At 38.0% G+C, this 21,630-nt stretch overlaps 1 protein-coding gene across 15 annotated transcripts in view; it reads right to left on the bottom strand.

Moving 5' to 3' along the window:
- The window catches only part of AMN1 (antagonist of mitotic exit network 1 homolog), a 75,298-nt gene extending 54,927 nt beyond the window's left edge, over window positions 1-20,371 (bottom strand). For 2 of the 15 annotated variants that reach the window (XM_074194784.1, XM_074194780.1), the window contains exons 1-3: window positions 14,247-18,870; window positions 10,401-10,959; window positions 6,874-6,987 (exon numbers count right to left, since the gene is read on the bottom strand). In XM_074194784.1, coding sequence (XP_074050885.1) covers window positions 6,874-6,987; window positions 10,401-10,426 — 140 coding nt within the window. In that variant the 5' untranslated portion in view covers window positions 10,427-10,959; window positions 14,247-18,870. The other 13 variants (XM_074194781.1, XM_074194782.1, XM_074194775.1 and 10 more) reach the window with 11 other exon arrangements.
- Window positions 20,372-21,630: the final 1,259 nt, after the last annotated feature.

Genomic DNA, 21,630 nt, shown 5'->3' with positions numbered 1-21,630 from the left:
ATATGTTTCTTTCATTGTGCATATATAAATATTTTGTATTGATACTTATGAATTCATCTGACCACATTTCTATTTTATTAAATATCTATTGACTAATCATCCCTATACTACCTTGCTGTTGGTGTTTAGTCATTTTCAGTCTTTTCTGAATCTTCGTGACCCTATTTGGGGTTTCCTTGGCAATTATACTAGAGTGGTTTGCCATTTCCTTCTCCATTCATTTTAAAGATGTGGAAACTAATGCAAACAGGGTTAAGTGACTTGGCTGGGTAAAGTGTCTGGGGATGGAATTTGAACTCATGAAGAGAAATCTTCCTGATTCTAAGTCTAGTGCTCTAGTTGTTCATAGAAACTCTTTCTCCAAATCCATCTTTTCCAATATTCAAGTTTATTACCCAGTATCTACTTAATACTTGATTGGCTTACTGACTACTACAATATATTTCTTCAGTGAACTTTCCTTCAGTTCTTCAGTTACTTAGAGATTTTAGTAAATAAAATGGTTATTCTTTCAAAGACCCCATTTAATCATCCCAAATATAAGTTTTTAAGATAAATTTCATTTTTAATATCTCCTTCCATTTATTTGCCCACTAAAAGTGATACAGAAAGAACATTTGGCCAAAAAATTATTCAAAAAATATAATCCAAATGATGAATAGGACAGCTAGGTGGTGCAGTCAATTGAACACTGAACCTGGCTGGAGTCAGGGTCAGTTTTCTGAGTGCAAATTTGACCTCAGATAGTAAATATGTGAACTTAAATCACTTCACCATGTTTGTCTCAGTTTCCTTATCTGTAAAATTAGTTGGTGAAGGAAACGGCAAACCCCACCAGTCTCTTTGCCAAGAAAACTCCAAATTGGGTCATAAAGAGAGAGATACATCAAAAAACAACAATAAAATTATAAGTTTGGAGTTAGCTTTATAAATAGGTAAGGTGCAAAATGGTCTTCATTGTGGGATTTTGATGACATCAAAAAGTAATATAGTGGGGCAGCTAGGTGGCACAGTGGATAGAGCACCAGCCCTGGAGTCAGGAATACCTGGGTTCAAATCCGGTCTCAGACACTTAATAATTACCTAGCTGTGTGGCCTTGGGCAAGCCACTTAACCCCGTTTGCCTTGCAAAAACCTAAAAAAACAACAACAAAAAAGAAATGATGAGGATACTTTCAGAAAAAACTCGGAAGACTTACACAAACTGATGTAAAGTGAATGAGAAAAACTAGTTGGTTGTTGTCTTTTAAAGAGGATCAAAATGACATCAAGGTCAAGGTACAGTGTGTCTGACTGTGACTGATTAGACCAATACAATCTCAAATGGCTCCACCATAGGTCAGGAACAAATAGTCCAATTTATACATTTGGAGTAGAGATATCTAAAATATGCATCTCATAGTTCATTTGAGCTATTACAATTCTGCTTTGTTCATAAGTATAGAACGTTCTTCCTATGTATCTCCCATGTCTCACAATCAATTCCAAAGTTCTTCAGAGTGACCCTGAGAGTGCCTTTTTATTGATTCTTCTGACCTCCATGTAAATGTTTTGTGTGATTTTTCTCATACAAATAAAATAGTCCTTTAGGGCAAATGTACTTTTGGCATTCAAACAATATGGTCAGTTCATCAGAGTTGTGCTCTCTATATTAGACTTTGAATGTTTGGCAGTTCAGCTTGAGAAAGGACATCAGTCTTTCCAGATCTTCCGAATATTTCTAACACAATTCAAGGCAATTCAGTTTCCTGACATGGCTCTGATATACTTACTATCCAGTTTTTTTTTTGTATGTCTATAAACTATGTAGACCTTCAGTTTGTTAGACAACCTAATAACCTCTTCTCTCCCATATTTTCCTTCAGAGTCTCTCAAACACTAAACTATTTCTGATAGACATTAACAGCAACAGTGGAAAATTGATCAACTGCCAATGATGAAAAAAGCTATCTACCTCCAGAAAAAGAACTGATAGATTATGAATTCAGATTAAAAGCATACTTATTTAAAAAAAAACTTTATTATTCTTGTTTTTTTATCTGAGTTTTCTTTTGCAACAGGGTTAACATGGAAATGATTTATATGATTTCACATATATAATCTATATTAATGAACTGCCTGCCTTCTCAAGGAGATGGGAGAGAAGGGAGAGAATCCAGAATGAAAAACTATTTAAAAAACAAAGGTTTTTGTTAAAAATTTTTGTTTACATGTAATTGAGAAAAAATAAATTTAAAATAATAATAATAATAATAATAATAGAATGAGAGCTCTTTGAGAGTAGGAACTATCTTGCTTTTATATTTGTATGTACAGCATGTGGTAAGGGCTTAATAAATGCTTCATTCGTCCAACTTATCAATACATCAGGTAACTTTCTAAGACTATAAATTGAAGAGCAGGTGTCAATCAGTAGGTAAAGGGAATTTCCTTTCAGGATGTTCCCCATAACAATGAAATCACACTTCTAGGGCATCCCACATACAATTGTAATGTTATCCTGAAATTCTATATTGACAGGGAAAGGTAACATTAGTATAACTCGGTTTTGGACATGTTCTAATTATTAACTCATATGAAACTCCTGTCACCTAAAAAAATTACAAAGTTTTGAGGAAACAGGAGAGTAACTTCTAAAAAGAAAACAGAAGAAACTTTGAGATTGGATTGAATTTGGGGCATAGTCCTAACTCTAGAGGCAATTGGGTTTTTTTTTTTTTAGGTTTTTGCAAGGCAAACGGGGTTAAGTGGCTTGCCCAAGTCCACACAGCTAGGTAATTATTAAGTGTCTGAGAATGGATTTGAACCCAGGTACTACTGACTCCAGGGCTGGTGCTTTATCCACTACGCCACCTAGCCACCCCTCTAGAGGCAATTGTTAAAAAGAAATAGAAAGTGATATAAAAGACATACTTAATTTACTTCACATTTTTAAGGGCCAGTACTAAACAAAAGCAGGAATACAAAGAAAGAACTTTGCTGAGATTTTCCTGCTTTTTAAATTATTCAGATCTAATTACAATAAATTAATCCTTGGACCTGAGTTGTATGTGATATATTTAAATGTATATATAAACTATGACTCTTCCAAACCTATAATTAAATTACATACTAGGTAGGCCCTCTAAAATCCTTGTTTTGAGCCAGACCTTTCCTGATGCATTTCTAAGTTGTTTTTTGGGCTGGAAAATTGTTTCACCCCGTCTTTTTGTTGGTTCTACTTTCCAGAATTCATTTTGAGGTGTTATGTTGTTTGGAGGTGAATTTGGGAGAGTCAGATATCTTAGTGTCCAGAAGTTGGCTTCTTTCTTAAAATCTTGTTTTATATCAACCTCCAGTTACATCTTTCCAAGTTGATAATCCTCTTCCTTCACTCAATCCTTTGACAACACTGATTGCTACATCAGTCAAATAAGCTGAAATGATCTTTATTTCAACATCATTTATCTTTACAGCTATTCTACTTCACTTTGGCAGTTAAGTGGTGTAGTAAACTGAATGCTGGGCCAAGTATCAGGAAGACTCATCTTCCTAAGTTTAAATCTGGCCTCAGACACTTAGTACCTTGATTGTCTCAGTTTCATTTTTGTAAAATGGGCTGGAAGAGGAACTGGCAAACTACACTTATATCTCTGCTACTATAAATCCTAAGAACTTTATTCTTATGAAGACAGTCCGAAGGTATCTTCATAGACAAGGGCATGAGTATAAATTAATTGTGTTGCAATGATCTCAAGAAAAGCATGGAAAGGGGCAGGTAAGGTGGCATAGTAGACACAGCACCGGCCCTGGAGTCAGGAGTATCTGAGTTCAAATCTGGCCTCGGACACTTAATAATTACCTAGTTGTGTGGCCTTGGGCAAGCCACTTAACCCCACTGCCTTGCAAAAAAAAAAAGCATGGAAGTATGAGAAAGAGACATGACTGATAGAGTGGGAGAAAAGAGAGGAAGAATGGGGAAAATTATCACACCTAAAATGAGACACATGAGAAAGGGTTATTTCAGTAGAAGGGAAACTCAGAATGAGGAGTGCAGGGTGGTGGGTCAATGCGTGGACCTCATTTTCATATGAACAAGTTCAAAGAGGAAGACACACACACACACACACACACACACACACACACACACACACACACACATACAGAGTTGGATATAGAAATGCATCTTATTCAACAGAGAAGTAGAAAAGGAAGAGACCAAGAAGAAGGTTTAAATGATAGTAAAAGAGAAAAGGAGATTAAGGGAGGTAGTAACCAAAAGCTAAATAGATTTTGAGCAGACAGAGTTAAAAAAAAAAGAAAGAAAAAGGAAATGATAAATAAAATACGATGAAGGGAAAAGTTAGCAATCATAGCTGTGAATGTAAATGGGATGAACTCATAAAATGGAATAGAACAGATAACAGAATGGAATAGAAACCAGAATCCAATAATATGTTGAGACACATTTGAAACTGAAAGATATACATGTAGTCAAAATAAAGAATCTGTTATGCTTCACCTAAAGTAAAAAAGACAAGAGTAACAATCATGATCTCAGACAAAACAAAAGCAAAAAGAGGTCATACCGTAAACTGGATCAACCAATATGAAGAAAATTAGATATTAAGCCCAAAAGGCTATGTATTTATGATTACTTTTTGACAAAAATAACAGTTCTTTTGTTATGGTAAAGAACTGGAGACTGAGGTGAGCCCATCAACTGAGTAATAGCTGAACAAGTGTGGCATATGTGATGGAATACTACTATGTTATAAGAAATAACAATAGGGATGATTTCAGAAAAATTTGAGAATAGTTTTGTGAGCTAGAGCAAAGTGAAGTGAACAGAACTAAGAAAACATTGTGCATGGTCACAGCAATATTGTAATAATACTCAATTGTGGAATATTTAACTACTATGATCAATTCAATGATCCACAATGTTTCCAAAGGACTCATGATGAAAAATATTATCCATTTCTGAAGAGAAAACTAATAAACTTTGAGAGTATTTTGAAGCATTATCTTCCACTTAATTAATTTTTTAAAAAAAGTAAAAAAAGAACCTAGTAAGACATTTAATTATTTATAAAAAACATTTCCTATTATTTGTCTCTGTTTATCTTCCCAGTTTGGCCAGAAAGGGGACTACAAGGAAGATCAATCAAGAGACAATAGGTACATGAAAAGATTGATCTCATCTCTCAGGGTCAACCAAAGTCACAGATTTAAGCTAAGGCTTAATTTTTTTTTTTTAGATTTTTCAAGGCAGTGGGGTTAAGTGGCTTGCCCAAGGCCACACAGCTAGGTAATTATTAAGTGTCTGAGACCGGATTTGAACCCAGGTACTCCTGACTCCAGGGCCAGTGCTTTTATCCACTGCGCCACCTAGCTGCCCCTAAGGCTTAATTTAATTTAAGGCTTAGGGGAGCTTGGAGGTCAAATACTACATAGTGGATTGATCTTTAATAAATAATAAATTTCCCAAGTCCTATTAAAATAATGGAAAATAATTTCACATTGGGAAGGGGAGGTTAGCATTAGAACTGGCTTTTACTCTTTAGAATTTGTTAACAGTACCATTTAATGGCCATTTGGATCAACAGAGCTCAACAAGTACATTTAGATCATTCCTGAGATTTCTTTTTCCAGTTTGCCAACAGAAGTCCCAATGGGTTTGGTTCTAAACAGAATAGATCTCACCCTTACTACTGATCAATTGCACTTATAATCAATGACCACTCTATCCATTCCACCTTTGTCATTATTTGGCTATGAGAACATTATTCACCAAGCGAATTCAGAAGATTTCATAATGATAGCTACGAGTCAGAATAGAGGATTACATCAGCTTTATATTATTATTGATAGAGTTCTGCTAACTACTCTAGTTTTACATTAGCTTAGAAACAAAAAATTTATATAGGAAAAGTGGCCAAGACAATACAGTAATCAAAAACAACACACTTAAAATCAAACAGTTCAGTCTCTTTATGTAATTGCCTATGAAAGGTCACTAGGATTGGAAAAATCCTAGGCCTACCCAAATATTCACCCAGAAATAGAAGAGACTTTCCTTTTTCAAGCACATAAGACAGACAATATACACAATAAAAGGCTAACTTGTCAAAACTAATGGATATCATAGGATTATATTAATAGATGCAGAAAATAGTTTTGACAAACTATAAAATCCATTCCTATTAAAAATATAAGAGAACACAGGAATAAATGGAGCTTTCTTTAAAATGATAAGTAATATCTATCTAAAACCATGAGTTAGAAGTCTTCCCAATAAGATCAGGGGTGAAGCAAGGATGCCCACTATCACCATTATTATTCAATACTGTACTAGAATTGCTAGTTATAGCAATAAGAGAAAAAGAAATTGAAGGAATTAGAATAGGCAATGAGGAAACAAAACTATTACTCTCTGCAAATGAGACTTAAAGAATGCTAGAGAATCAACCAAAAAATATTTGAAATAATTAACAACTTTAGCAAAAAGGCAGAATATAAAATAAATCCACAAAAATTATCAGCATTTTTATATATTACCAACAAAGTCCAGCAGCAAGAGAAATTTCATTTAAAATAACTGTGAGGGGAAGCTAAGTATCATAGTAGATGGAACACTGGCCCTGGAGTCATGAGGACCTGAGTTCAACTCCAGCCTCAGACACTTGATACTTTACTAGCTGTGTGACCTTGGGCAAGTCACTTAATCCCATTAGCCCATCCCCCCACTGAAAAATTAATAAATAAAATAACTGTGAGATAATATTAAAGACCAACCTGTAATTTTCTCATTTTAGATCACAAAAGTGCTGGTCTGCAACTATATCAGCTCTCTCAGTTCCTCTTTAGAAATTTCTAAATTTGTGAAATCACCTTTTATGCCATGCTGTAAAAAAGTTCTCAATGATAAGAATCTGGGAGCAGTGTCCTTGATGGTCACCAGAATGGTTGCAAGAATTTTCAGGGTTCTTTCTAATGGTCCTCCTGCTAGGTAAATCAACACAGTTTATAGAAAGGAATATTGCATCTATTTATCCATTCAAAAGTGTGACAAACACTGTTAATTAGGTAGACATGTGTTTCTCACAATTCCAAAAATGACAAACAGATAGACAGACAGACAGATAGCACTCCTGGGTAGGTCATACAATCAGATTATAAAACAGTTTTTCACACTAGACCAAAGAAAACAATATCTTCTTTATCAGTCTGTTAATTAATACAAATAAGCTTCTATTACTGCCTTATTAGATAAAATAAATAGAAATGGGTGAATTCTTGGAATTATCCAAAGTCCTTTGAGTTTTCTTTTGTATCCTTAAAGAGAATGGGGGAACTGAGGTACTGAAGGAGACTACATTTATATAATAACAGTAAATATAGCACAGTTATGTTCTTCTAAAAATCTACTTTGTACTATCATTCTAGTATTCTCATACTTTATATCTCTCCTCCTCCAATCTTAGTCTGATCCTGTGATACTAGTCTCCACCATCTCCCAGCTCCAGGAATTTTTGATTGCTGTCTCTCTCAAACTCAAAATACTCTCCCCCTCATCTCTATTTCCTGGATTCCCTGGATTCCTTCAAGTCTTGGGTAAAGTTGCATCATCTGCAAGCTGCCTTTCCTGATTCTCTTCCTCTCCCCTGCTCTCTGTTGATTATCTCCAATTTATCTTGTATGAATCTTGTTTGTACATGATGGTTTACATGATGTCTCCCTCCTTAGATTTTGAGCTCCTTGAGAATAGGAATAGCTCCTTGCCCTTTTTGATCCGCAGTGCTTGGTTTAGAGATGGGCACTCTGATGATCAATGTTAGGTGACTGACATAAAAGATTCCAGTTATAGAAATTCAGAGAAAGGAAAGATCCACTGATGCCAGGGTCCCCAGGAAAATCAGAGATCACACTTGAACTGGGTCTTGAAGGCAGAAGAGATCTTGGGTTAAGAGGTATACTATATATAATATAATATGGTAAGTATACATTTATTCATTCAATGAACATTGTAAAACACCTACTGTGTGCTAGAGATTGGGTATACACAGGGGAAAAGGGGATATAATTTCTATCCTATCTGTTAGGGAGAAACAACAGATAAGTACACAAAATATAGAGAAAGTAAATTCAAAGTAGTTGAGAGGGAAGGGTATGAACAATTAAAGTAGGGGAGGAAATGAGGAATCAGAATTTGTCTCTTGTAAGAGGTAGCATTCGAATCTCCATTCAAAGAAAGATAGTGATTATGAAATGAGAAGGGGTGTTTTCATTTCAGGTACAGTATTCAGTAACTGTTAGCTTTATAAAGATTTATTTGTTTGAGATAATCAGTTGAATGTAGCAAACAACTAAGATCAGGGTTTCTTCTTTAAGTCTGATTGAGTCTCTACAAAAAACCACATTCCTAAGAACCTCTAAGTTACTGTACAGAAGTCACATAGCACAGTAAGCACTGGATTCACCATGAAAATATGCTGGATTTTCCTCTTTGTTTTGCACCTTAAATCTTGGAGGGATATGGTATGTATTCAGGGAAGATTGGTGAGAGCTGCCAATCCCTTTTCAGGGTTATTTTTTACTTCTGGGTTCCACCTGATTCATCCAACTCTCATTTGTGGCTTCAAGAAATTGTAGCATGCTCAGAAGCAATGTGCATAGGAAACTTGTTTCTGCAGCAGAGGCTAAACCAAGTTGAGAGCAACAAAGGGGTTTCTAAATTAGGTAGTCCCAAGCATGTAGAAAAGATGAATGAAAATAATTTGTTCCAGTGGTCATGAAAGCAGCTGAAACATGTGTTGTAGAGTGATTAGAGCTTAATTAGACACCAAACAACCGAAGTCATCCACTGGAAAAAGAGTTATCATCAGTTACCTTGACTTCGACCCAAATTAAATTACTTATTCAGTGCCATACCAATCAAACTACCAAATAACTACTTTACCGAGCTAGAAAAAAATAATAACAAAATTCATTTGGAGCAAAAAAAAGGGCAAGAATAGCAAGGGAACTGAAAAAAAAAATAAGGGAAGATGGCCCATCAGATCTAAAACTGTACTATAAAGCAGCAGTCATCACAACTGCCTGGTATTGGTTAAGAAATAGAGTAATAGGAGAATATTACTAAAAACAAACTAGATGATTTTGATTACATTAAATTAAAAGGCTTTTGCACAGACAAAACCACTATAACCAAGATCAAAAGAAATGTAGTAAACTAGGAAACAATCTTTACAACTAGCATTCATGACAAAGGACTCATTTCTAAAATATACAGAGAACTGAGCCAAATTTTAAAAAAAAGTCATTTCCCAATTGACAAATGGTCAAAGGATATGCAAAGGTGATTTACAGATGAGGAGATCAAAGCAATCCATAGTCATATGAAAAATTGCTCTAAATCATTATTTATTAAGGAAATGCAAATTAAAGTTTTTCTGAGATACCACTTTACACCTCTCAGATTGGTCAATATTGACCAAAAAGGATAATGATCATTGTTGGAAGTGTTGTGGGAAATCTGGGACACTATTACATTGTTGGTGGAGCTGTGAACTCATCCAGACTTTCTGGAGAAAAATTTGGAACTACACCCAAAGGGCAACAAAAATGTGCACACCCGTTGATCCAGCAATATCACTACTGGGTCTATACCCTGAAAAGATGATGGAAAAGGTTAAAAACATCAATTGTATAAAAATATTCGTAGCAGCCCTGTTTGTGGTGGCAAAGAACTGGAAATCAAGTAAATGTCCTTCAATTGGGGAATGGCTTAGCTAACTGTGGTATATGTATGTTATGGAACACTATTTGTTCTATTAGAAACCAGGAGGGTTGGGAATTCAGGGCAGCCTGGAGGGATTTGATGTTGAGCGAGATGAACAGAACCAGAAAAACACTGTATACTATAAACAGCAACATAGGGGTGATGATCAACCTTGATGGACTTTCTCATTCCATCAGTGCAACAATCAGGGACAATTTGGGGCTGTCTGCAATGAAGAATACCATCTATATCCAGAGAAAGAACTGTGGAGTCTGAACAAAGACCAAGGACTATTACCTTTAATTTAGAAAAAAAACTGATATCTTATTGTCTGATCTTGCTATCTCTTATACTTTATGTTTCTTCCTTATAAGGAAAGGATTTCTCTCATCACATTCAATTTGGATCAATATATACCATGTAAACAATATAAAGACTGGCAAATTGCCTTCTGTGGGGGTGGGGGGGAGGGAAGTAAGATTAGGGGAAAAATTATAAAACTCAAAATAAATAAAATCTTTTAAAAAAATAAATAGGGAAAGCCATAGGGCAGCTGTGTAGAGCAGTAGGGCAGGGCTGAGCCTGAAGTCAAGAAGATTTCTCTTTTAGAGTTCAAATATGGACTGAGATAACTTACTAGCTGTGTGACTGTGGATGAGTCATTTAATCCTGTTTGCCTCAGTTTTCTCATTTGGAAAATGAACTGGAAAAGGAAATGGCACAAATCACTCCAGGAAACCCTGAATAGGGTCACAAAATGCCAGACATGATTGAAACAATTCAACAGAATAGGGAGTCAAATGACATATATACCCCCTTCCCAGAAGCAATGAAAGAGTTGACTGGATCATGATTCCAGACTATAAGGGTGAACAAGAAGGATGAGGATATTTTCATCCTGTCCATGAGAAGATGAGAAGATAGTCCAAATGAAGTAGGACTGGGGCCTGTTTGAAATAGTGGACTGAGAGAGATGGGGAGCTCAGAGCAGCCGTTCCAGAGATGAAAGGGTTAATACTTCTAAGAAATGGAGAAGATGGTTTCAGAAAGAATGGGGTTCCAGTTGTGCTTCTGATTCACTGGGTGATCCTCAGTCTGTTATTTAACCTCTAAGATGCCCCAGATAAATTGCAGAGAGTGTGCTGAGCCATCATTGACAGAGGAATTCTCTCTTCTAAACTGGTAAAATTACAGATCTAGGAAAGCAAAATAAACCTCACATTACAAAGTTTGACAGACACTGAGAAATAAGCTGCCTATAAACTTCTTGAGAGTAGGATTGTCTAGGTGGCACAAAAAGATAAGAATGCTGGGTCTGGAGTCATTAAGTCCTGAATTCAAATCCAGACTCAGATCAGCTGTAGGACTTGGGCAAGTCACTTAACTCATTTGCTTTTGTTTCCTCCTCTGTAAAATAGGGATAATAATAGCCTCCTAAGTGTTTTGTGAGGATGAAATGAGATGATATTTATAAAGCACTTATGCTGTATAAATATTAGTTCTTCTTGTTTTTATTATTATGGTCTTTCTCTCCCTAGTGCCGAACACAGTGCTATACTAAGCTCTCAATAAATGCTTATTGCATTAATTTGAAAAAGAAAGAAATAGAGTCATGGATCAGTGGATAAAAACAGGTTCAAAAGAAACTGCAGTAAATGACTACAGTAATCTACTATTTGACAAACTCAAAGTCATCAGCCTCTGGGATAAGAAAATACTATTTGACAAAAATTGTGGGGAAAACAGTATGGCAAAAACAAAGTGTAGCATATCTTACACCCTATACTAAAATAAAGTCAAAAAGGGTACAGGATTTAGACATAAAAAGCAATACGACAGATAAATTAATAGACAAAAAAATTATCTATCTGATCTATGAAAAGGGATAACTTTAGGACCAAACAAGAATTAGACCACATTATAAATTGCAAAATGAATGATTTTGACTTTGCCAAAATTAGAAGAAAAACAGAAAGCTGGGAAACAATCTTGACAACTGAGAGTTCTGATAAAGATCTCATTTCTTATTTTTTAGGTTTTTGCAAGGCAGATGGGGTTAAGTGGCTTGCCCAAGAACACACAGCTAGGTAATTATTAAGTGTCTGAGACGAATTTGAACCCAGGTACTCCTGACTCCAGGGCCGGTGCTTTATCCACTACGCCACCTAGCCGCCCCCTCATTTCTAAAATATATAAGAGAATTGCATCAAATTTATAAGATCACAAGTCATTCCCCAATTGATAAATGGTCAAAGGATATGAACAGACAGTTTTCAAATGAAGAATTTAAAGCTATATACAATCATATGAAACAATGCTCCAAATCACTATTGATTAAAGAAATGCAAATTAAAACATCACACCTATTAGATTAGCCCAAATGATGTGTGGGATAAAAATCCACTTAAAAAAATATACAGACTACTCTGAACAAAAAAAAAAAAGTTTTGGGGTGGCTAGGTGGCGTAGTGGATAAAGCACCGGCCCTGGAGTCAGGAGTACCTGGGTTCAAATCCGGTCTCAGACACTTAATAATTACCTAGCTGTGTGGCCTTGGGCAAGCCACTTAACCCCATCTGCCTTGCAAAAACCTTAAAAAAAAAAGTTTATTTTGGCTTTCAAGCCTCATAAAGGTAGTGAAGATCAAGGAGCTGCCCCAAATTGACAGTCAAGCAAGATTATATGGTCTAATGCGATCCTCTCATCCTTCCTATTGCCCCCTTTCTGTTGACTCATTGGTTAGTCTTCAGAGTAATATTCTACTTGTGAAAATCTATCCCATGATAGATTTTCATAAAATATTACCTCACCATCCAGATAGTGAGAATAACCTTCAGGATTATAAATATCTTACTGAAGTAATTTTCAAGGTCCAAGAACAGTCTACTTATCATCAAACAAGAGGAGTCTTATGAGCTTCGTTGGAATGCAAGGATTTTCTCATGGGAACAGTCTACTGTTCATCCAGTTAAGATAGTTTTTTATCATCAAACAGGTGACTAACTGAAAATTCAAGGTCTCTCTGGAAATAGTCCACTGCCCCCCCCCCCCAACAGAATTGGGAGGGTCCCTGGCTTGGAATGCAAGGTCTCTCTCCCTCTTTCTTCTAAGAATAGTCTAAGAATAAGTCTGTCTTTGTTTTAATGACTTTAACCCTGAGAGCACCTCACTAGGAATATTAACTCTTAAGAGGGAATATTGCATTCAATGAGAAAAAGGGAAGATGATTAATATTGGAGAGGTTGTGGGAGGATTGGGACATTGATGCATTGCTGGAGGAGTTGTGAATGGATCCAACCTTTCTGGAGAGCAATATGGAACTATGCCCAAAGAGCAATAAAACTGTTCATACCCTTTGACCCAGAAATTCCAATTCTAAGTTCAGAAGAAATTGTAAAAAAGTGGAAAAGTCCTCCATGTTCCAAAATATTCATAGCAACTCTCTTTGTAGTAGCAAAGAACTGGAAATTGAGGGGATGCTCATCAATTGGGGAAATGGCTAAACAAGTTATGGGTCATGAATACTATGGAATATTACTGTTCTATAAGAAACCATAAATGGTTGGACTCTAGAGAAGCATGGAATGATTTACGGGATCTGATGCTGAGTGAAAGGAGCAGAGCCAAGAGAACAATGTACACATCAACAACATTATGAGATGAACAACCTTGATGGAAGGAACTCCTCTCAATAGTCCAGGGAGCTAGGACAACTGTATTTGACTGGTTATGCACCATATTATCCCTAACCAGAGGAAGAAAGACAAAACAAAACAAAACACACAGAAAAAACAAACAATCCTTCCAATCTAATGAACACTTTATAAAAGTTGTCTTTTATCTATCTCTTTCCCTTAATCCTAATACCTCATACCAGAAATTACTAATTTGTAAATATGTATGTAAAATGCTAACCTCACTATTCCCTGCTGAGGGGAGGGGTGTAGGAAGGGAGGGTGGAGGGAAATTTTGTAATTTGGAAATATGCATGTACAAATGGATGAAAATAAATAAATAAATAAAACTTTTTAAAAAGTTAGCTTGACTTTTTCTTGTCACTGAACTTTGATGACTTTGAGGAAAGAATGAGGCCAATGACTTTGTGCAACTCTGCCTCCTGTAAATCCAATTTATTTATGAAGCAAAAGACATCACCTATATCATTTTACCATTTTTTACCTATCTCAAAGACCTGTGGTAATAGGCAAGTGATGAAACAGCAGGTATGGATACACTGGGAACTCAGTCACAGCCCTGTACACAGATGGCCCAGGCCATAGCCATCTTCTCACTGAAAGCAGCAGTAGAATTTGGTAGCCTCCTGGGTGTCTGAGAGACTTTCATTAAGGACAAAGTCCATCAGCAAAAGAAATTTCATTTAAAATAACTATGGAGGGCATCTAAGTGTCACAGCAGATGGAGCACTGATCCTGGAGTCGTGAGGAACTGAATTCAACTTCAGGCTCAGACACTTGGTACTTACTGTGTGAACTTCTAGTGTGAAGAAGTTAGAAAAGGTACTCTAAAAATTTTCTGTTTTATCCAACCCTGGCCTATTTACCATGACAGGCAGCAATCCCAACCTGCAAATGAAACACAAAAAAAATATGCAAAAATTTTCACAAAAGTACTCAGTATGGAGAATATATGTACACTTATGAATAACACAAAATCCAGTAGACCTGAAAGATGAACAGCTCTTACTGTGAAAGAACTCAACAGACAGATTTCTGAAAAACATGTAAAGACTTCACATAAGTGCACAAAACCAGGTGAACATTATACACCTTAACAGCAACATTGGATAATGATCAACTATGATGGAGTTAACACTTAACAATACACTGATTTGGGCAGCTAGGTGACATGGTAGATAGAGCACTGGCCTTGGAGTATCTGAGTTCAAATCCGACCTCAGACACTTAATAATTACCTAGCTTGGGCAAGTCACTTGACCCCATTGCATTACCAAAAAAAAAATACAGTGATCAAAGAAATTCTAAAAGACCTGCAATGGAACATGACATCTACATCCAAAGAAAGAATTATGAAATCTGAATGCAGATGAAAGCATACTATCTTCATTTTTAAATTTTGTTTTTTGCCTTTTCCTTCTCGTAGTTTTTTTCCTTTTTGTTGTGATTCTTCTTTCACAGTATGCCCAATATGGAAATATGTGTAACATGACTGTAGATGTATAACCAATACTGGGGGGTAAGAGGAGGGAAGAGTGAGAGGGAGAAAACATTAAAAAATGAATATTGATGATGCTGAGCAAAGGGAGCAGAACCAAGAGAAAATTGTACACATTAACAATATGGTGAATTGATCAACCTGATGGATACAGCTCCTCTCAGCAGAGAGTTCAAGACAATCCTTAGAGACCAACTGTAGGCAATGCTATCCTTATCCAGTGGAAGAAAAACAAAACAAAGCAAAACAAAACCAAAAAAACCCTACAGAATCTGAATAAATACTACACTTACTTTTTAAAACTTTCTCTTATGTATTTCTTTTCTGTCTCATGGTTTTCTTTCTTTTACCATGATCCTAATTCCTCACACCAAAAATGACTAATCAGTAAATATATATATATATATACACACACACACAAACACACACACACACACACACACACACACACACAGTTTTTGCAAGGCAAATGGGGTTAAGTGGATTGCCCAAGGCCACACAGCTAGGTAATTACTAAGTGTCTGAGGTCGGATTTGAACCCAGGTACTCCTGACTCCAGGGCTGGTGCTTTAGCTACAGTGTCACCTAGCTGCCCCATCAGTAAATATATTAAACACAAATGGGTGTATACAATATTTACCTGACCATCACTGAGGGGAGGGGAGTGGGAAGGGAGAGTAGAAGGAAATTATGTAATTTAAAAACATACATGTGGATGAATGCTGGAAAACTTTTATAACATGTAGTTGGAAAAATAAAATATCAATAAAAAAGGAAAAAATGAATGTTGATAATCATCTCTACATATAACTGGAAAAAATAACCAACTAAATAAATAAGAAGAGAACTTGGCAGGTAAATGTATCCAAATAGAAGCCTTGAGTGAAATAAAAGTAGTAAGTGAAGTCCAGCTTATCCAAGTAAGAGCTGGATATATACTTTTTCTGAAGTGACCACAGAGAAGGGGAATATCATAAAGTTGATATAGGTCTTGCAATCAAAAATAATCTAACTCAACAAGTTTGTATGCCTACCAAAGGAATGAACAGAAGGGTCATACAATGTAATTGCCACTTACAGAAAAGCACAAAACCACCACCATTGATCATATACTCCCATCTGATAAAGTCAAAGAAAAATTTTATGAAGCCCAGGAGACCCTCAACATCAATATACTGAAAGAGAATAAGCTTATAATTTTAGGAACTTCAATGCAAGGGTAGGCACAGACTACTAGATATGGCAAAGAATCCTTGAGGGAATGGAGTTGGAAATAGCAATCTGGTCACTTACTACTGAAGATCTTGGCATATCATGACCTCATCACTGAAATCAACTTCTGTTTCCCTAAATGTAATAAAACCTCATGAATGCACCCTTGCAGCAAAAATTGACATTTAACAGACTATATCATTGTAAGGAAAAGGACAGACAAGATGTGAGAGTGGTAAAACTGACATGTGGTGGGGCAGCTAGGTGGCGCAATGAATAGAGCACGGGCCCTGGAGTCAGGAGTACCTGAGTTCAAATTTGACCTCAGACACTTAATAATTACCTAGCTGTGTGGCCTTGGGCAAGTCACTTAACCCCACTGTCTTGCAGACCACCCCCAAAAAAACCAACTAATATGTGGTGTAAGTACTAAACTGTTCATAGATGGATCCTCTCCTACCTAAATATTAAGATTCAATAAAAGTGGTGGCCCCAAAGCATGATGACTACAAGAAGCCTTAATATCATCGGATTAGAGCATTTTCCAAGTGTTAACGGTTCAATGCTAACTTGGAGAGAAAGCTGTGCAACACATGGTTGGCAACAGTAAGGCGTCCTTTCAGTGATTTGGTGTACAGAACTGCATTTACTCATCTGGGTCAGAACAGCCATAAATATCAAAACTGGTTTGGTGAAAATGATAGGAAATTTCAGAAGCTGCTAAATGGTAAATAAGAACTCCATAGAATTTATCAACAGGATAGTCCATTCATCTCTAAGAAGTTGACAAAAGTGCAACCAAAGCTTAAAGTGATGCAGGATTCTTGAATCAGTGAAAAAGTAGATGAAATTCAGTTTTATGCTAATAACAACAGTGTTTTTATGATGCCCAATGATAATGATTAGTTATCACATTGACTAATGATAAGGAGATGATGAGCCCAGTGTTCTCAACAGACCATCATCAATGCTGAAGCCAATAACCATATATTTCAGATTGAAATCAGTCCCTCTCTTTCTGAATTTTCAACTAAAGAAGAGGTTTTGAATGCCATAAGGTTCCTCTCACGTGGCAAAGTGCCTGGTGCTTGTGTGTGATAAAAATACGCTAAATAAAATTTTCAGACTGGTCTGAGCAAAGGAAAGGGGTGACAAACTCACAAACACACCAAAATAGTGTCTTAGAGAGGGAGCCATGCTGAAAGCACAGAAAGTTTGGTCTATAAAGATTTTTAACTGCATTTCCCCACCCTAACCCCTTTTCCTCTATAGCTCATTGGCCGGGTTTCAGGGGATACAGTCTATTCAGAGAAATCTACTTAAGCAACAGACACAAAGAAAGGAATGTAATATTTTCAAAACATGTATCTCACCAGATGGTGGGGTGACCTGTTACCAGACCGTCTTAGTTTAGAGGTCCTGATGACCTTCATTAATTATTTTGACTAGAAAAAGTAGGATTCTCATAGTCAGTGCCTAAGTTAGCAAAACAGTCTTAATGCAAAAGCAGGACATCCTGGGTCCCCTGGAATGCAAGGTTTTCTTGCCTTAACCATTTCTTAACCCTGAGAGGACTTCATCAGGAATTTTCCTATGCATGTTGAATCTATTCAAGTATACATACACATGGTAAGTGTTACATAACACAGAGTCCACTGCTCACACAAAACTAACTGAAATTTTCTGGGTTAGTCTGCAAAAGGTTATCCCTTAGGATTTTAAAGATGTTTCCAAAAAAAAAAAGAAAGAAAGGAAGGAAGGAAGAAGAAGAAAAAGAAAGAAAGAAAGAAAGAAAGAAAGAAAGAAAGAAAGAAAGAGAAAGAAAGAAATTCTTAGGTACCAGCCAGCATCACTGGTTTCAGCAAAAGAAGAAATATTGAATGCTATGGTTAAATTCACCTACCTTTCAGGGATGTACACATAGATAAGACTGGTGCTCCCAAAAGAAATTGGGAGACTCCCAAAGAAAATGAGAGAGAGAAAAGGTTAGACTGCCTACTAAAATTCTAGAGTGCTATTGTGCTGACCTCATTTATGTATGCTTGTGAAACTTGGTCAGTTTACCAAAGCCAAACTGAATTGCTTCTATTTGAATTGTCTCAAAAAGTTTCTAAAGATCATGTTGCAAGATAAGATACCTGACCCTGAGGTCCTTTCTGAAATTGAGTTGCCAAGACCATTTTACAGAAAATTCACACGAGGCAAGCACTCACATGGAGGTCTGAAGAAGTGATAAAAGGACATCTCAAGGTTTCTCTGAAGAACTTTGGAATCAATCCATGATACATAGGATTCACTGGCACAGAACTGTCCAAAGAAGGCACTGTACTTTATGAGCAAATTTAAATTGCAGTAGCTCAAAAGAAACAGGAGATACACAAATTTAGAAATATCTCCTCTCCAAATGCTTAAAAATGGATTATCTATCTGTACCTGATTTGTGGTTAGAACCTTCTAAACTTGTATTGGTCTGAACAGGCAGAATCAGATTCACTATACAATGGGCCTGACATAGTGATCTCATTTTTGTTCTCTTAAAGCACAAAGATAAACAACAAATTACTTAACCAATTTTCTTATTCGAAAAATGAGAGTCTCATCCCTTTCTAACTCTATGCCAGCTGAGCATAAGCTCTGTTTCTACCAAGGTAAAAAAAACTTAAAGTGTTTCACTTTAAGTCCTCAGGGACAAATTATGCTTTTCAGAAACTCAGATCATCTGTATATATATATATATATATATATATATATATATATATATATATATTCAGCATCATGATTCTTCAAGATAAAAATGCAAATTTTATCTCTTCTTCATTGAGCACTGGGTTTGCAATTGCGAAGATGTGAATTCAAATTCTAAAGGACAAGTCTAAGGAGTTGCAATAGAAAATGCTATCCACAGAGAAAAAAACTAGTTATCTGAATGCAAACCAAAATATATATACTAAACTTATTTATGTTTCTTTATCATGGTTCCCCCCCCTTTAGTTCTGATTCTACTTTGACAATAATAAAGCAATATGTTAAACACGACTGCACATATACAACCTAAAAAAAAGGGGGGGGAAGAGACCATCTCTCTCCATCCATCAAAAAAAATCAAACCAATCACGCTGTATGACTTTAGGCAAGTCATTTAACCCTATTTACTTCAGTTTACTCATAAAGAAAATGAGCTGGAAAAGGAAATGACAAACTACTCTAGGTTCTTTGCTAAGAAAACTCCCATTGGTCTAGAAGCAGCTACACACTAAAACTTAACAATTTACATTTATTAGCATCTGCTTTGTTGCAGCCCTCTAGTGTCCATGGGTATTTTTTTGCACCTGGAACCTATCTTTTTAGTCTCACTCCATCAGAATATAAACTCTTTGATTTTTTATTCGAATCCGCAGCATTTAGGATATTTGTTTTTATAGTCGACCGATTAATAATTTATGCTGAGCTAAGTGGTCAGTGGATAGAGCCAAGGACCTGAGAACCTAATTCAAAAACAGCCTCACTTTATTAGCTGTATGCTGTAAGATTACCTCCCAGGGTAATTTTATCAGATTAGACAATATTTGTAAATTGTTTTTTCAAACCTTAAAGTGATATAAATACCAGCTACTATTAGTAAATGCTTCATTCATTCATTCATTCATTCATTTTTGAGAGCCTCAAAACCTTTGGAAAGGCGACCCGGGCCCGGTGTTGCGGCTGAGCCCGGCGCCAGGCACCTTATCGGGAGACTAATAAATGCTTGCTGGGTAGGAGAAGGACCGAAACGCTGGGGCGCAGGCCCTCCGGGACGGCTTGTGCCCCGTCTGCCCACGCCTCCCCGGAGAGGCTCGGGCCCCCTTTACCCCAGCACCGCGGCCCAATCCCTGAAAGACAGAAACAGACACAGAAGGAAAGGCGGCCCGTGCCCGCGGCCACCTGAGGAGAGGCCCCGGGGCGCAGGACGCGAAGCAGGAGGCCTGGGCGGCGACTGGCTGGGACTGGGCTCTGGGCAGGGGGAAAGGCCGGCCCGGACGAGGAGCTCCGGCAGCCGGGCCTGGCAGGAGAGACGCAGAGAAGGGGCAGGGGCGGGGCACTCACAGGTCCAGGAGCTGACTGACCCGCCGGGAATGAGGCATGGCGGCCTAAGGAGGGCGCGCCAGGCCCGGGGACTCGGAGCCGGAGCCGGGGCCGGGGCCGGAGCCGGGCCCGGGGACTCGGAGCCGGAGCCGGGCCGGGGACGGAGCCGGGCCCGGGGACTCGGAGCCGGAGCCGGGGCCGGGGCCGGAGCCGGGCCCGGGGACTCGGAGCCGGAGCCGGGCCCGGGGACTCGGAGCCGGAGCCGGGCCCGGGGACTCGGAGCCGGGCCGGGGACGGAGCCGGGCCGGGGACTCGGAGCCGGGCCGGGGACGGAGCCGGGCCCGGGGACTCGGAGCCGGGCCGGGGACGGAGCCGGGCCCGGGACTCGGAGCCGGGCCCTCGGCTCCCAGAAGCGGCCCCGCCCAGCCCTGCCACTCCGCCCCGCCCATCGCGGGGCCTCGGCTGACGTCAGCCACATCCAATCTAGGGGGCGGGAGCAGTTGGGGAAAGGGGCGGGGCCACGAAAAGTCCCTGCTCTCGTGAAGCTTCCTGGTAATTGTAGTCCAAGCCCAGGCTTTGAAGGCTCCCTAAGGGGGGGAAAAACGGAGATTTTTGTGTTTGGTCTTAAAAATAATTATTATAACTCAATTAAGTTTATGTTAATCTTCAGAAATTTCCCTAATAAGAGACAAACGTTGGCTTCAGAGGTTGGTCTTAAGAAAGAGTAAGGCAGAATTAGGTTGACAGATATTTATTAAAATTACGCAGGTGTTGGGGAGGGGGTGTGTGGCTATAGAACCAAACCCCCCAAAGATACAGCTTGAAACTGGGTCCTCAAGCATTCCACTATCAGAAAGTGGGGTCCTCATACATTCCACTCTCAGATGAGGCGGGGCAATTCAGGATAGGGCAGAGGAGCCGGATGTCAGACACAAGTTTCTTATCAGTTATGTTAAAGACCTCCAGGAAAGCAAATGAATCTGCCCTCCCCAAAGAGCTTTGATACAATGGGATTTGTTATGGATGATGTTTGTGCTCTGTTCTCCCAGAAGACCTTGACTTCCGGGGAAGTGATAGCAGGACAAGCTCATGAATTGAATCCGAGTGAAGCTAAGTCACCAGCCTCACTTTCTCCTCCAGCCATCTGGGTCCCCAGATATGCATCAGGAGAACTGGAGATAGTCCTGGATGTTAGAAACCAACATAGATTCTGAATCGCAGCCTTATAAATTACTGATCCTTTGACAAGACATTTAGCCTCTTCTGATCACCGTTTCTTCTGTAAAATTCTGTAATAATTTGATTAGATGACCTCTGCAAACCTTTCTTCTCCACTCTTTTTTTTATTTTTAAATTTTTTTTCAAGCAAAATAGCCACCCTCTTTCTCTCCTTCCCACCA

Source organism: Macrotis lagotis, chromosome 7 (genome assembly GCF_037893015.1).
Source record: "Macrotis lagotis isolate mMagLag1 chromosome 7, bilby.v1.9.chrom.fasta, whole genome shotgun sequence".
Taxonomy (NCBI): Eukaryota; Metazoa; Chordata; class Mammalia; order Peramelemorphia; family Peramelidae; genus Macrotis; species Macrotis lagotis.
The sequence above is the reverse complement of the archived record's forward strand: the minus strand, read 5'-3'. Positions and strand labels throughout refer to the sequence as shown.